This window comes from Engraulis encrasicolus, chromosome 23 (genome assembly GCF_034702125.1).
Source record: "Engraulis encrasicolus isolate BLACKSEA-1 chromosome 23, IST_EnEncr_1.0, whole genome shotgun sequence".
Lineage (NCBI taxonomy): Eukaryota > Metazoa > Chordata > Actinopteri > Clupeiformes > Engraulidae > Engraulis > Engraulis encrasicolus.
In genome coordinates, this window is record NC_085879.1 from 49,551,386 (window position 1) to 49,566,168 (window position 14,783).

A 14,783-nucleotide genomic window follows, 5' to 3' on the forward strand; every position below is an offset into this window, starting at 1 on the left:
GAACCACAATGTGCTTTTACAACACTTTACAGCTAAACCTTTTCTTTTTGTATCACTTAGCCATATAGCTATAGTGTCTTGAGTAGCAATAGGCCTATGTGTAGAAGTATTTTTCAAATAATGTATTTTAGGCTATTGCCTACTCAGCCAATGTTTTTTTTCTTTCAACCTGTATCACGTAGCCTAGGTCTACAATTTTATCTCTGCACACCCGGGAACTGCAATGTTACAAAACTACCACCAGAGAGCAGCACAGTGAAACAAAACGGCTGGCACAAATGGCAAGAGACATTTTCATGGTGATTTTCTCTCCTTGGTAATAAATGAACTGAAAGAGCATCTCTATTGTTGCAGCAGTTCAAGTTCAGTGTGAGTGTTTTCTGCGTCAGCGACTGAACCTATTACAACACCATTAAGTTGTTTTCAAGATCAACACGTCTTTGGATATATTTGGAGGACCAATATTATGAATTATCTGCGAGAACGTTCTATTGTACTTCCGGTTTGATGACAACTTCCTGTAGAGACGCCACTTGAACATGTTGTGACAGCGCGAATGTCTGTCTACTATGTATTTATGCCATTAATGATTATTCCTTGACCATATGAATTCATTTTCGACCGCGGCGATTGACTCGAGGGGCTGTAGACATGTCGTGGACAGATCGCCACGGTTTGGTGGGTGATCTTCACATGAAGAGCAAAGAGGAGCTGCGTGAGTTACTCCTACGACAGGAGAAGTTACTCAGCAATAAGTAAGCAGCGGATAGAAGTCTTCATCTTTAATTTATTTGGGTTTCACAGCGAGGTAACTTAATTATGCTAGTTCTAACCTACAACTGTGGCACTGATTTGGTATGGACGTCAAATTTGCATTGGGGACTGTTTATAAACAGTAGCCTCTGGGCTCGAGGCAGGTGCTAGTTGCTTGCTCGTGTTTACATGGGTCCCATAACCTACTGATACTGCTCACCATCTGTGTTGAACTTGCAGTTGTTTCTCCATGACTTAAAATAAAAATACTTTAAAATAATTACTGTTTGCCAAATATTATTATGATGTTTAATGTACCATTTGCTAAGTAAGTTGTAAATTAGAGCTGTGTGTGTGTGTGTGTGTGTGTGTGTGTGTGTGTGTGTGTGTGTGTGTGTGTGATTATGTAGCTACTTGCAATAACTGTGTTTGTGTGTGTGTGTGTGTGTGTGTGTGTGTGTGTGTGTGTGTGTGTGTGTGTGTGTGTGTGTGTGTGTGTGTGTGTGTTTCTCTAGGCGCTTCATCCACTCCCTGCCTGATAAGGGTAAGAAGATATCTGAGTTTGCAGGGCGGGTGCGTGAGGCCCTTTCCCAGGCCGAGGAGGCTGAGAGGAGGGGCGATGAGCTGGGGACGGTCCGCTCCGACTTCCAGAGCCAGTACCAGCAGGCCCTGACCCGCAGACAACCTCACTCCAGAACCGCAGCACTGGACCTGCACGTGGGCTCGGTACCAACTCAGGAGAACACTGGAGAGGGGGGAGCACCAGAACCTCAGCATCTAGAACTCTCAGGACAGAGTAGAACCACACCTGTCAGAACCTCTAATCGTCATGACGACAGCAGTGCTGCCAAGCAACAACAGGGTTCTAGTTCATTGAACTCCATGGAGACCACTCCCCAACAACAGGGTTCAGAGCTGGCGGAAGCGATGGCTAGAGTGTCTCTGGCGGAGGAGGGGGCAGTAGAAGGTTCCGGAAGGCCCGCCACGGTCGCCCCCGGTAACCCGTTTGCGAGGAAGCCTCCGAGTGTGGAGCTAGTGGAGAGGAAGGAGAAGAGCGCCATGGAACACTCGCACGCACACAGAGCCAAGTTCAAACCCAACCAGTTGAGTAGCAGTGTTCTGTTTATGTTCTGGGCTGTGTTTCTCAAAGACATGTACTTAAGATGCACTTAAGTTTAAGAAGTACTTAAGTATGAGGTGCCCCCTAGGCAATATATCACATTGCTAAAAGTTTATACAATACATGTTATAGGCCTACATACAATCTTGTGTCTCGTACATTCAAATACAATGCATGTGCAGAGTGCATATGTGAGGTAAAATAGTGTATGATACACTTTTAGTGATAGTGTGAGATAAGGATGTTTCCATACGTCACCCCCATTGCATACCGCCACTGGAGCAAATATGTTTGAAATAACTGATTAGGCGAAAACAATCATTTTGTGCTTGACATGTTCCCTGATGGGCATGTTGTGCTTCAGACAAGATGGTGCAATTGTGTACTTCGGGCATTATGTTTCAGTGGCATCATCAGTGGGTGGTACGCCGCTGGTACCACGCTAGTAGCAAACATTTTATTAAGTATTTTTGGAGCTTTTCAAGCCTTTATTGTTTATTATCAGACAGAAGAGTGGAGGAGAGACAGGAAGTGAGTTGGGAGAGAGAGACGGGGAAGGGCCGGCAAAGGACCCGGGCCGGGAATCGAACCCGGGTCGAGTGCATACTAGCAAACGAGTGCCCTACTGTTAGCGCCATGGTAGGGCCTTTACTCCAGCAGTTGAGCACACCCTGAGTGCGTTACAATATGCGACCTTGCCTCCTCCACTTGTGCTTGTCTCCTCGTACCAGGAAGTAATATATCATGATGACATCACTGACCACAGCATCCCAATATGTGATCTTGCCTCCTCCACTTGCCTCCTCCACTTGCTTCTCGTCATGATGACATCACTGACCACAGCATTATATTTCAATATCTCGCAAAAGCTCAACTGTAAAGCCTTCTTCTCATTTGCAATTGGGATGGTGAATGAAAAATAGTCCCCCCAAAAGTTGTTGTGGCTAGGCCGACAGCTGTGAAACTTAATTGTTTTCTCCATGGAGGAGGGCCCAGGAGGCGGGGCGAGGCCACAAGCACGAGTGGAGGACGGGAGTGTGCATATTGGAATGCACTCCCTCTGACACTCTACAGGTATGTCAATGTCACTACCACTACCTAATGCTGACACTGCACCCCATATCTCCTCCCCACCTAGGTCCAAGATACAGCCCAAGTCGGGGTCCCCCTCTCCCTCGCCGTCTCCAAGGGGCGTGTCTCCTTCTCCAGGGGGCGTGTCTTCATTTCCAGGGGGCGTGTCTCCGCTCTCCGCTGAGGCCCGTCGCCAGCGGGACAGGAAGCACCTTGATGACATCACGGCCGCCAAGCTCCCGCCCCTCCACCACATGCCCGCCCAGCTGCTGAGCCTGGAGGAGACACACACACTCATGACCCAGCACACACACAGGCAGATGGTGAGAACACACACACACACACACACACACACACACACACACACACACACACACACACACACACACACACACACTCATGACGCAGCACACACACACACACACACACACACACACACACACACACTCATGACCCAGCACACACACAGGCAGATGGTGAGAACACACACACACACACACACACACACACACACACACACACACACACACACACTCATGACGCAGCACACACACAGGCAGATGGTGAGAAAACACACACACAGACACACACACACTCATGACGCAGCACACACACAGGCAGATGGTGAGAACACACACACACACACACACACACACACACACACTCATGACGCAGCACACACACAGGCAGATGGTGAGAACACACACACACACACACACACACACACACACACACACACACACACCCTGCTAGCTACCCATACGCTCACTATCAGTCAAAATGGCTAGTACTGTATTGGCCCAAAGGTAAGACCACCCTGAATATAAGACAACCCCCCCTTTTCAGGCTCATGTTCTGCAGAAAACGTTTTTTTTTTTTTAAGACTATATTTTGTTTCACATTGGAAACGTATATGTTGTAAATGCTGTAATGCTTCATTAGTTGGAAAATCTGAGGCTTTTGTTTTTCCACATTCAAATTGAAGACATATCACAATATCATTTCCATGCATGCTTAATTAAAAGAGCACAGATACTGGGTGAATTCCAATTAGCAGACTCCCATCCTGCCTTGCTCACTTGCCTGCTTGTGACCTCATGATGATGTCACGGAAGACAGAAAATTGATTCAATATCTTGCAAAAGCGCAATTCTGATGTCATTTTCTCATAGCAATTGGGATGGTGAATGAAGAACAGTCCCCCAAAAAATGTTGCGGCTAGACTGACAGCAGGGAAACTATATTTGTGTAGGCGAAAGTTACCAAACGCCATTGAGGATGGTGGTAAGTTTGTCCCCGACACGCAGTCCAAGTAAAGCACTCACAGAGAGAAGAAAAATAAAGTTCTTGGATTTTAATTTCCTCAGTCCGGTTTTCTTTCCAGATATAGAACAAAAGCATCCAGTTCAACATAAAGGTTTCTATTGCAGGGTTCTGCTCTATTCTTACGTTCTGCGGTCTAAAAACTTTTTCCTCTTACGGCCATCCCACCAAGACAACGAATGATCACCAATTTAAAGTGCAAGCATCGCGCACCTGCGCGTCTAAGGGGTGTGTCTCGAGTGTGATGGCAGCAAATCAGGGAAAAGCCTCCAGGTGCAGGGCAAAATACAACAGTCAACTAAAGGTAAGTAAATAGGTAAGTATGAAAACACAAATAAAATAAACATAACTGTAAATATTTAACCAACATAAAATCATCTTTTTCTTCACAGGATCTTCTTTTAGGTTTACCAGCTACATAACGGAAATCTACACACATCATAGATATGGCTCTGACACACTGGCCCCTAATTGTCACTACAGGACAATTACCAACTTAATTTACGAAAAAGGAGCCATAAAATACAAAATAAATGCTAAACCTTCTGATGTTCCAAAATTACCAAATACATCAGTCCATACACATAGTTAGCCAAAAATATTAAGAGCCTAGAAATTGTAAATGAAAAAGCTGGTACATTAATCTACACACAAATATCAATGTTTACGTTTGTGGGGGGCGGGGTTGCGTTTTTTTGTTTTGTTTTTTTTTTTAAGTGCAAGACAAGTCCTTGTGGTGAAAAAATTCAAAAAAGGTAAAAATGAAAAAAGGTCGCAAAAATCCAAGTCCAATGTATATGTTGTGCAATATGTGAAAGTTCATGTATGTGCAACAGTGACTGTAAATGTGGTGCAAAATTGTGAAGTCCATGAATGCAAGTGTATGGGCTGTTGTGTGGGCACGCACAGGAATATGTGGGTTTGTCAGTAATGAGAGCGTGCAATCAGAGCTTTTTGGGGCTGATTAAGGTGCTTCTTCACCTTCAAGTAGCAAGCAGAGCTTGCCGATGGGTCTCTGCAGCACGTTGGTTTGGGTTTTCACCAACACGCTCCGCACAAGACCTTTGCGCCCGGGCAGGGTCTTGACCACCCTACCAAGGGGCCACGAATTTCTTGGTGCTGCTGGGTCCACCAGCACCACAATGTCATCGACTTTGAAGTTTCTTTTGATTTTGGTCCACTTCTGTCGTCGCTGCATTTGGGGAAGGTATTCTGAGGTCCACCTCCGCCAGAACAGATCTGCCAGGAATTGGACATGTTTCCACCGTTGCCTGCTGTAGACATCCTGTTTGCTGAAGAGACCAGGAGGTGGCAGCGGTTCATTCTTCAACTGCAGCAGGTGGTTCGGTGTCAAGGGTGTGAGATCTGTTGGGTCACTGGATGTCGTGGTGAGTGGCCTGTCGTTGAGGATGCACTCAACCTCACAGCAGGCCGTTCGCAGCATTTCGTCGTCGAGGGTTTGTTGTTTCACGATGGAGAGGAGTGTCTTCTTCACCAACCCGATGAGCCGTTCCCACACTCCTCCGAAGTGGGCTGCATGTGGTGGATTGAAGAGCCACTTGACATGGTTGGCCAGCAGGTTTTCCTGGATCTTATCTTGGGCCAGCTGATTGTACGCAGTTTCCAGCTCTTTCTGTGCAGAGGTGAAGTTGGTGCCGCAGTCTGTACGGATGGTGAGTACATTGCCTCGCCTACACAGGAAACGCCGGATGGCGTTAATGCAGGAACTTGTGTCCAGACTTGCGGCTACTTCCAGGTGGATGGCTCGGCTTACCAGACAGGTGAAGAGTACACCCCAGCGCTTCACACGTGAGCGACCACTCTTGACCTCCATCGGCCCAAAGAAGTCGATGCCCACGTGAGAGAATGGTGGCAAGTTGGGGGTGACCCGGTCCTGTGGTAGTTCCGCCATCTTCTGCGTTCCAGGTCTGGCATACATTCGTCTGCAAAACACACAAGAGCGGGCAATATGCCTAGCACGAGAGTTAGCAGAAGGAAGCCAGAATTTCTGTCCAAGTTTTGACAGCATGTAATTTCTTCCTGCATGTCCAATTTTCTGATGAATGTCTCTTAGGATTAACTCGACTATGTGAGATGACTTTGGTAGAATGATTGGATTCTTGGTACTCACAGGCACTGGAGATTCACCAATCCGTCCTCCGACCTTCATGAAGTCATCTTCAATGATTGGATCCAGATCGAATACAGGACTGCTAGCTTTCACTGGCTTACTCATTTTCAAGAGTTTCAGTTCTGCATCAAAGTGCTGTTGCTGTTCGTAACGAATGATTGCCTTTTCTGCTTCGTCTAAATCATCCACCGTTAAGCATTGTTGCTCACCTTCACTTGTGGATGTCTTGGGTTTGTCCTTTCGGATTCGAAGCAGAAGGATGCGTTTGAGCTTCAGCAGCCAGGCAACAGCTCTGAGGAGGTTCTTCCAGGAGGAGAAGTACTGGATCAGGGAAGAGGTAGCATTAGTTTCAAGTTTCACGCAGTTGACAGTAATGGCATGTTTTACCTCTGTGTCACAGTTGGGGATGTAGCTCAGGTCCTCTGGCAGATCAGGCCACTCTGATGCTCCTCTTGAGAGGAAGGGAGGACCGTGGAGCCATCTGGTGGACGCCAAGAGTGGTTCGATGTGGAGTCCACGTGAGGCATCATCTGCCGGGTTGTCCTTTGAGCAGACATACCGCCACTGGTGTACTTGTGAGAGGCTGTGAATTACTGCAATGCGGTTAGCAACATATGTGCGGAATCTTGTGGTTTCATTGTGAATGTATTTCAGCACGGTGGTGCTGTCTGTCCAGAAAGTGGAATCCTGGAGGTCCATGTGCAACTCTTTCTGGAGCATCTTGTCAACTTTCACAGCGAGGGTGGCAGCAGCAAGTTCCAATCTGGGAATAGTCATCTGCTTGAGAGGTGCTACTCTTGATTTTGCCGTTATGAAGGCGAGGTGAGTGTCTCCACTGCTGTTCACAAGACTGAGGTAAGTGACTGTTCCATAGCCAGCTTCGCTGGCATCACAGAAATGATGGAGCTGAACAGTCTTCACTGGGCCGAAACCCTCAGGTTTTATGCACCTGTCCACTTCGAATCTGTCCAGCTGTTTCAGTTCTGTCATCCATCTCTGCCATGGCTTGCAGAGTTCTTTTGGAATGTTGTCATCCCATCCACAGTTTTCAATGCACAGTTTTTGTAGGATTTGCTTGGCTTTGAGAATGAAGGGGGATAGGAAACCCAATGGGTCGTAGATGGAACTCACAACTGAAAGGATGGCTCGCCTTGTAAGTGCTGTGCTCTTGTCGGCAACCTTGAAGGTGAGTGTGTCTTTCTGGATGTTCCACTGGATTCCTAGGGCCCTCTCCAGAGGTGGTTGTTTTTCTCTGTCCAGGTCGAGATGTTTCACGAGTGTGGCTCTGTGACTTTCAGGAATCGTAGCAAGGACTTCACAGCTGTTGCTCACCCACTTGTTCAGGGTGAATCCTCCTTGGGCGCATGCTTCCCTGAGGTCATGTGTAAGCTGGATTGCCTCTGTTACAGAAGCCACAGATCGAAGGCAGTCGTCTACATAAAAACTGTGATTGATTGTGTCAAGGGTTGTTGCACTGAACTGCTCTGAGTTGTCAACTGCTGTTTGTTTCAGGGCGAAGTTGGCGATGCTTGGAGATGACACAGCACCGAAGAGATGTACATTCATCCTGTATGTCTCCAATGGCTTGCTCGTATCCCCCTGTGGCCACCAGAGGAATCTGAGAAAGTCACGATGATGTTCATGAACGCGTACCTGGTAGTACATCGCCTCGATGTCGGCCATTACAGCAATCTTTTCTTCTCTGAATCTCAGAAGAACACCCAGCAAAGGGTTCGCCAGGTCTGGACCCTGGAGGAGTTCTGTGTTCAGTGATTTACCCTTGTACAATGCAGAGCAGTCAAATACAACTCTCAGTTTGCCCTTTTGCTTGTGGTATACTGCATGATGAGGTATGTACCAGACTAATCCATCTTGTCTTTGCAGCTGACTTGCTGGCACTTTTTCTGCATAGCCTTTTCTGAGCACATCTTCCATGAATGTGGTGTACTCACGAGCAAAAGCAGAATCTTTCTGGAGTCGTCTGGCTAGACCCACTGTGCGCTGCACTGCCATCTGCTGGTTGTCTGGCATGGTTACAGCTTCATCGCGGAAAGGCAAAGGTAAGTGATAGTGACCATTTTTGAGTTTGACTGACCTGGTTGTCACATCCATGAATTTCTTATCCTCAACAGACATCTCCGTCTCCTCTTCACTTTCTTTCTCAGGGAACTCGTGGTTGTAATGACTGATGAGCATATCCTTTATGTTTTCCAGTGAGATTCGGTTGACTGTGGCTGTCCACTTGTCACGTCTTTTCACAGCAGAGCAGGAGTTGAGCGGGCCGTGGACCACCCATCCAAGAATAGTGCGTAGCGCAAAGGGACCTCCATGTTGGCTGTTTAGGACTTCCCATGGTTCCAGTGCCTTGGGTACGTCCATGCCGATCAGCAGCTCAATGTCAGCGTCAATGCTGTCTAAGGTTATGCCACTGAGGTATGGCCATCTTTCTAGGTCATTTGTTGTGACCAAGTGGTCTTTGGTCACAGGGATTTTGGGCTGAGTATAGATTGTGGGAAGCTCAAGGAACACACTGCCCTCTATGTTGCCTACCTCAAGTCCAGTGAGCTCGTAGCATCTCACTGTTTGTTCCCGTCCCATTGTTCTCAGAGCCACCTCAGTCTTGCGTCCGCTGATGTTGAGCTGGTGCATGAGCTTGTCGGAGCAGAAGGTTGCTGAGCTGCCCGGGTCAAGGAATGCATAAGTCTTGATGCTGGAGTTTTTGTTTGACCTTACAATGACTGGCACTATGGCTAAAGCACACTGACTGGCCCCTGTAGCGTGACTGGCTGAAATGAGTGCACTGTTAACAGGAGCGTGGGTTTTAACTGTTTCATCATTGTTAATGTGCAGTAATGTGTGGTGTTTACGTGTGCACAACTCACATATGGCTCTATTCAGGCAATTTCGGCTGATATGCCCTCTCTTTAGGCACCCAAAGCAGTAGCCGTTCGTCTTCAGATGCTCCACTTTTTCCTTGTGTGCCTGGGATTTGAAATTCTCACAGTCTGTGATGGCATGACTATCTGAGCAGCAACTGCATGACAGTGATGTTGGAACAACTGTGTTGGTTTGCTGTGTCCTAGCTGGTCGTGGTGCTGTCTGAGTGCTAGAGGGTGTGACCGAGGTTACAAAACTGCTTCCACTTTTTTGAGGCTTTATGCTGGGCTTGGATCTAGAGACTGGCTTGCTGGCAGGAGTGTCTCTGATGTCTCCGAACACTGGGTGCAGTAGGATGTTGGATTGACATTCTATGAACTCCACGAGGTGCTTGAATTTAATCCGTGAGTCATCTTGTTGGGATTTCTCATATACTTTGCTGCGCCAGCGTTCACGGAGCTTGTAGGGTAATTTGGATATGAGGTGTTTGAGGTTTGATGCTACATTCAATTCATCCAAATGGTTCAGATTGTGCATAGCATTAAGGCATTCTCTCAAGTACAATGCATAGTCAAGGAGAGCCTTTCCGTCATCAACTTTAATTGTTGCCCAATTAAAAGCTTTGTCCATGTATGCATTTGCAATTTTAATTTCATTCCCAAAATGGGTTTTCAAAAGCCTTTTTGCCTCTGTGTAGCCTTGGCGGGCATCCATATGCATGCAGCTTCTAACTATGTTTTTAGCTGGGCCATCGGTGAATTGCTCTAGAAAGTATAATCTGTCTTTGTAGTCATCAGTGTTTTTCTCTATTGAATGCTCAAATGCCAGTATGAATGGTTGGAATGACAGGGGGCTACCACTAAAAGTGGGCACATCTCGTTTTGGTAGGAGTGAAAGATTTTGTTGTCTCACCATTATTTCTGCCAGATCTCTTTGCCTGTTGGGCTGCACTGAATTGGCTGGAGTGGGGTTGGTTTCGCCAAGTTGAGGCTGCACTGTGTCGGTGGTTGGAGTGGCGTTGATTTCGCCAAGTTGAGGCTGCGCTGTGTCGGTGGTTGGAGTGGCGTTGGTTTGGCCCCGTTGTTGCTGCTGGTTTGTAGTGGAAGGTGTAGTATCCCTGGAACTGCTTTGGAGATGTCGCACAGCTCGCTGGAGTGGCGTTTTAGGAACAGTGGTCACAGGCGCGAAGTCGAGGGCAGAGAGCTCGGGCAGACTTTGTTCAGCTGGTTGTTCTTTGCTGGAGTCCAAGTACTCATTCATTGCGTCGACTTGCTCTTCAGCATCCTGCAGTGCTTTGAGTTTGGCATTTGCCTCATCCAGCTGAGCTTGTAGCTCCAATCTCTCACGCTTTGATTTTAATGCCATTTCCTCCATGTCCCGTTTTAATTTAAGAGATCTTTCCTCCATCTCACGCTGTATTTTGAGTTCTGCCTCTTCCATTTGCAGCGCCTGCAGCGCTGGTAGTGTTTTACTGCGCGCATCTAAAGCGGCCTTCTCGGCCAATGCCAATTTCGCTGCAGATGAAACTCTTGAAGTTCTGGACACGTTGGAAATGCTGTCGCGTGACTGCACTGTCGACTGCAATTTATTTTGTGCTTGTTTCCAAACATCAACTTCTTTAAAGAAATCATCCATTTCCTGCATTTTGTTATTAAACCATTCTGTGTCACTTTCCACTTCTTCGTCTAACAATAATGACTGTACGTCGTCGTGCGAGGATTTGAATGATTCAATGCTTAACAACAGTGCCTTCGATTTCCCTTCAACTTCTTCCACTTCTACATTTTTTTTAATCATGGTTCGAATTTCATTAATCTGTTTTGTGCAGACACTCAATTTGCCGCGGCGAGAGAGAACCTGGGCTTTTAATGTCTTGGGCGGGTCTTGAGCCGTCTCGCTTTCCTTTATGTCCGACATTATGACTTAATTCTTAACTTGTTCTGTCCACAATCAGTATGTATATTCCTTTAGTCCACAATCACTTCAATATTTCAACTTTCAAAGTCCTTAAGGTTTCATACACTTCCACGTTTTCTTCACTCACCCTGCGTTCAAACTTGCTTTCTTACTTTTACGCTTCCATTTAGGTCCGTAGCGCATCCAGTTGTAAGCATTCATGTATCCAAAGCAGGGAAAGTAATCCAAAGTTGCTTGAAGTCCTTCTTACCGTCAGGTTTGGAAGTTTTTAGACTTTGTACAGGCGTCACCAAACGCCATTGAGGATGGTGGTAAGTTTGTCCCCGACACGCAGTCCAAGTAAAGCACTCACAGAGAGAAGAAAAATAAAGTTCTTGGATTTTAATTTCCTCAGTCCGGTTTTCTTTCCAGATATAGAACAAAAGCATCCAGTTCAACATAAAGGTTTCTATTGCAGGGTTCTGCTCTATTCTTACGTTCTGCGGTCTAAAAACTTTTTCCTCTTACGGCCATCCCACCAAGACAACGAATGATCACCAATTTAAAGTGCAAGCATCGCGCACCTGCGCGTCTAAGGGGTGTGTCTCGAGTGTGATGGCAGCAAATCAGGGAAAAGCCTCCAGGTGCAGGGCAAAATACAACAGTCAACTAAAGGTAAGTAAATAGGTAAGTATGAAAACCCAAAATAAATAAACATAAAAAGGTAAATAGTTAACCAATGTAAAATCACTTTTCTTTCTTCACAGGATCTTCTTTCAGGTTTACCAGCTGCATAACGGAAATCTACACACATCATAGATATGGCTCCGACAATATTGTTTTCTCCACAAAGTCAGGACGTCAGCCACATGCGAGGCCCCAAGCACAAGTGGAGGACGGAAGTCTGCATATTGGAATGCGTCCATACTGTGCTCAGCAAGGAGACCCTTTTCCCTTCTCTGGTCTCTCCTGCGTGGTGACAGGTAACAGTACAGTTGACCTGCCCACCCCCACCCCGTCTGAAGTGGGATGCAACATAGGGCTGCTCGATTGTGACAAAAATCAATATCACGATTATTTCAGTCAATATTGATATCACAATTTTTTTTTGAAGTTATTTCTTTTAAAGACAAATAATTGAGATAAACAATTCACAATCTTCCCTCCCTTCAACAGTGTGAGTGGAGGGCCATAGAGAAACACACATTGGCGATCTGCATGAGTGTTGGGTAGCAAGTCTGCTCTGTACTCGCAACAGCTCAAGTGGAGGGGAATTTATTGTGCTTAGCGTAATCTACATTTTGGCAGTATAGACAAATTACAAAAATATTGTTTCAACTTGATATTATGAAATTTGACATTGTTTGACAGCAATATTAATATCATAATATAAATTTAATTTATTGCATAGCCCTAAGGCAACAGTCCATGCACTCACAGAGCTTTGGTAGTCAGCACGGCCAGGCAACTAGTCCAGTCCAGACAGGCCACCTATTATGCCGATTATCCAAAATGCTGACCACTATATCTGACCTGCAGTGGTCTCCTCAACTCTCTGTTCATTTTCTGCATCCAGAAGTTTTCCGAAACTGAACGAGATCAAAAGCAGATTGATGAGTTGAATTTGCAATGTGACCCTCCTGTGTGCTGACATTAGACGTCCGATTGGCATTCATAATGTACACCGGGTTAAACTCAGCCCAGTGATTTGACAAGACAATTGATTGCCATCTCCATTATTCTGTGTTGTTTCATCGTTGTGAGGGATATCGCCAAATAACTTAGATTAACTCAGAACATTATTTTTGGCAATATTTTGTCTTGTCCGTGAAATAAGACTACTCCCATTTTTAAAATAAGATTACTCCCACAGACTAGACCCATTTTTAGAACAAAAACTCGGGCCAATATGTTAAGTTTTCTCTTCTACCAACCAAACTTAATTTTCACTAACATTTGGTGGGTTGGCAGGTGCTAATTTAAAGCCCTGAGTATTAGTCCAAGTTAACTTATTTTTAGCTGCTTACGGTACATATATATCCAAATGAAATATCCATTTTAAGTCCATGTGGTCTGTGTGAGTGTTAGCTGATGTTTGGGCCATAGCAGGCTTTGTCCAGCAGGTGGAGCCAGTGCTCCAGACTAACTCTACACTAGGAGGCTGAGAGACCAAGCAAGAATTGTGGTGGGGTGCTCGACTAGATTAGAAAACCAAATCTTATCATCTGGATTAAAATCGCAATCTTATCATACAACCAGCATTGTGATTTAGCCTTAAAGGTGCACTGACCTGCAGTTGTCTCCTCAAATCTCTGTTCATTTTCTGCATCCAGAAGTTTTCCGAAACTGAACGAGATCAAAAGCACATTGACGAGTTGCATTTGCAATGTACCCTGTGTGCTGACATTAGACTCCGATTGGCATTCATAATGTACACCGGGTTAAACTCAGCCCAGTGATTTTATATGGAAAAGACAATTGATTGCCATCTCCATTATTCTGTGTTGCTTCATTGTTGTGAGGGATATCACCAAATAATAATAACAATAATAATAATAATAATAATATTTTTTGGCGATATTTTGTCTAGTCCGTGAAAATATGACTACTCCTTCTTTTAAAGACCCATTTTTAGAACATAAGCTTTAGGCCAATACGGTAAGTTCTCGTTTCTACCAGCCAAACTGAATTTTCACAAACATTTGGTAGGTTGGCAGGTGCTAATTTGAAGCCCTGAGTATTAGTCCAAGTTAACATATTGTGAGCTGTTAAATCATTGACGTATTCAAATGAAATATCTGAAAAATGTCATAAGTCCATGTGGTCTGTGTGAGTGTTAACTGATGTTTGGGCCATAGCAGGCTTTGTCCAGCAGGTGGAGCCAGTGCTCCAGACTAACTCTACACTAGGAGGCTGAGAGACCAAGCAAGAATTGTGGTGGGGTGCTCGACTAGATTAGAAAACCAAATCTTATCATCTGGATTAAAATCACAATCTTATCATACAACCAGCATTGTGATTTAGCCTTAAAGGTGCACTGTGTAAGATGGTGGCCAGAGTAGGTATTGCAACTATGCTGCTCATTGAAAATATGCTGCCTACTGCCATATTTAATCTTTTCATGAATATTGTCTAAATAATAAATCAGTAGTTATTAGTATGCCCAAAGAACAACAAGTTTTGCAGCTAAAAATGTCTTATTTCTGAAAATTCAAAATGGAGGACAATGGAGAAGATCCCCTTTTTCATGTATGAAAAGTGCATTTTTTCCCAGTCATAATGAATACTTAGAATTTGATGGTGGTGAGTGATAAGTATTCATGAAAAAGTTAACATTAGTGAATGGGCAGCATAAATTCTTGAAATAAATGACAAATAATTCACAGTGTACCTTTAAATAAACTGTGTTAGTTGTTGTGTGTGTGCATGTGTAAGTGTTTAGCTTGTGTGATAGTAACTTTGTTTTGTGCTGTAAAATAACTTTGATAGTTTAGGAAGCATATATTTGTCTGTATTTGTTTTTGTTATCTTTTTAGTTTAGTACAAATGTGATTTTGGGTGGAAGATTTTATTTCGTTTTGGAGCCCGGAACATGCGTCAGCCATAAACTTT

At 45.1% G+C, this 14,783-nt stretch overlaps 1 protein-coding gene across 1 annotated transcript in view; it reads left to right on the plus strand.

The window, feature by feature from the left end:
- The first annotated feature begins 533 nt into the window (after positions 1–533).
- The window catches only part of polr2m (RNA polymerase II subunit M), a 16,198-nt gene continuing 1,948 nt past the window's right edge, over positions 534–14,783 (plus strand). The window contains exons 1-3 of the mRNA XM_063190742.1: positions 534–755; positions 1,269–1,856; positions 3,012–3,267. Coding sequence (XP_063046812.1) covers positions 652–755; positions 1,269–1,856; positions 3,012–3,267 — 948 coding nt within the window. The 5' untranslated portion in view covers positions 534–651. The remainder of the gene's footprint in view (positions 756–1,268; positions 1,857–3,011; positions 3,268–14,783) is intronic.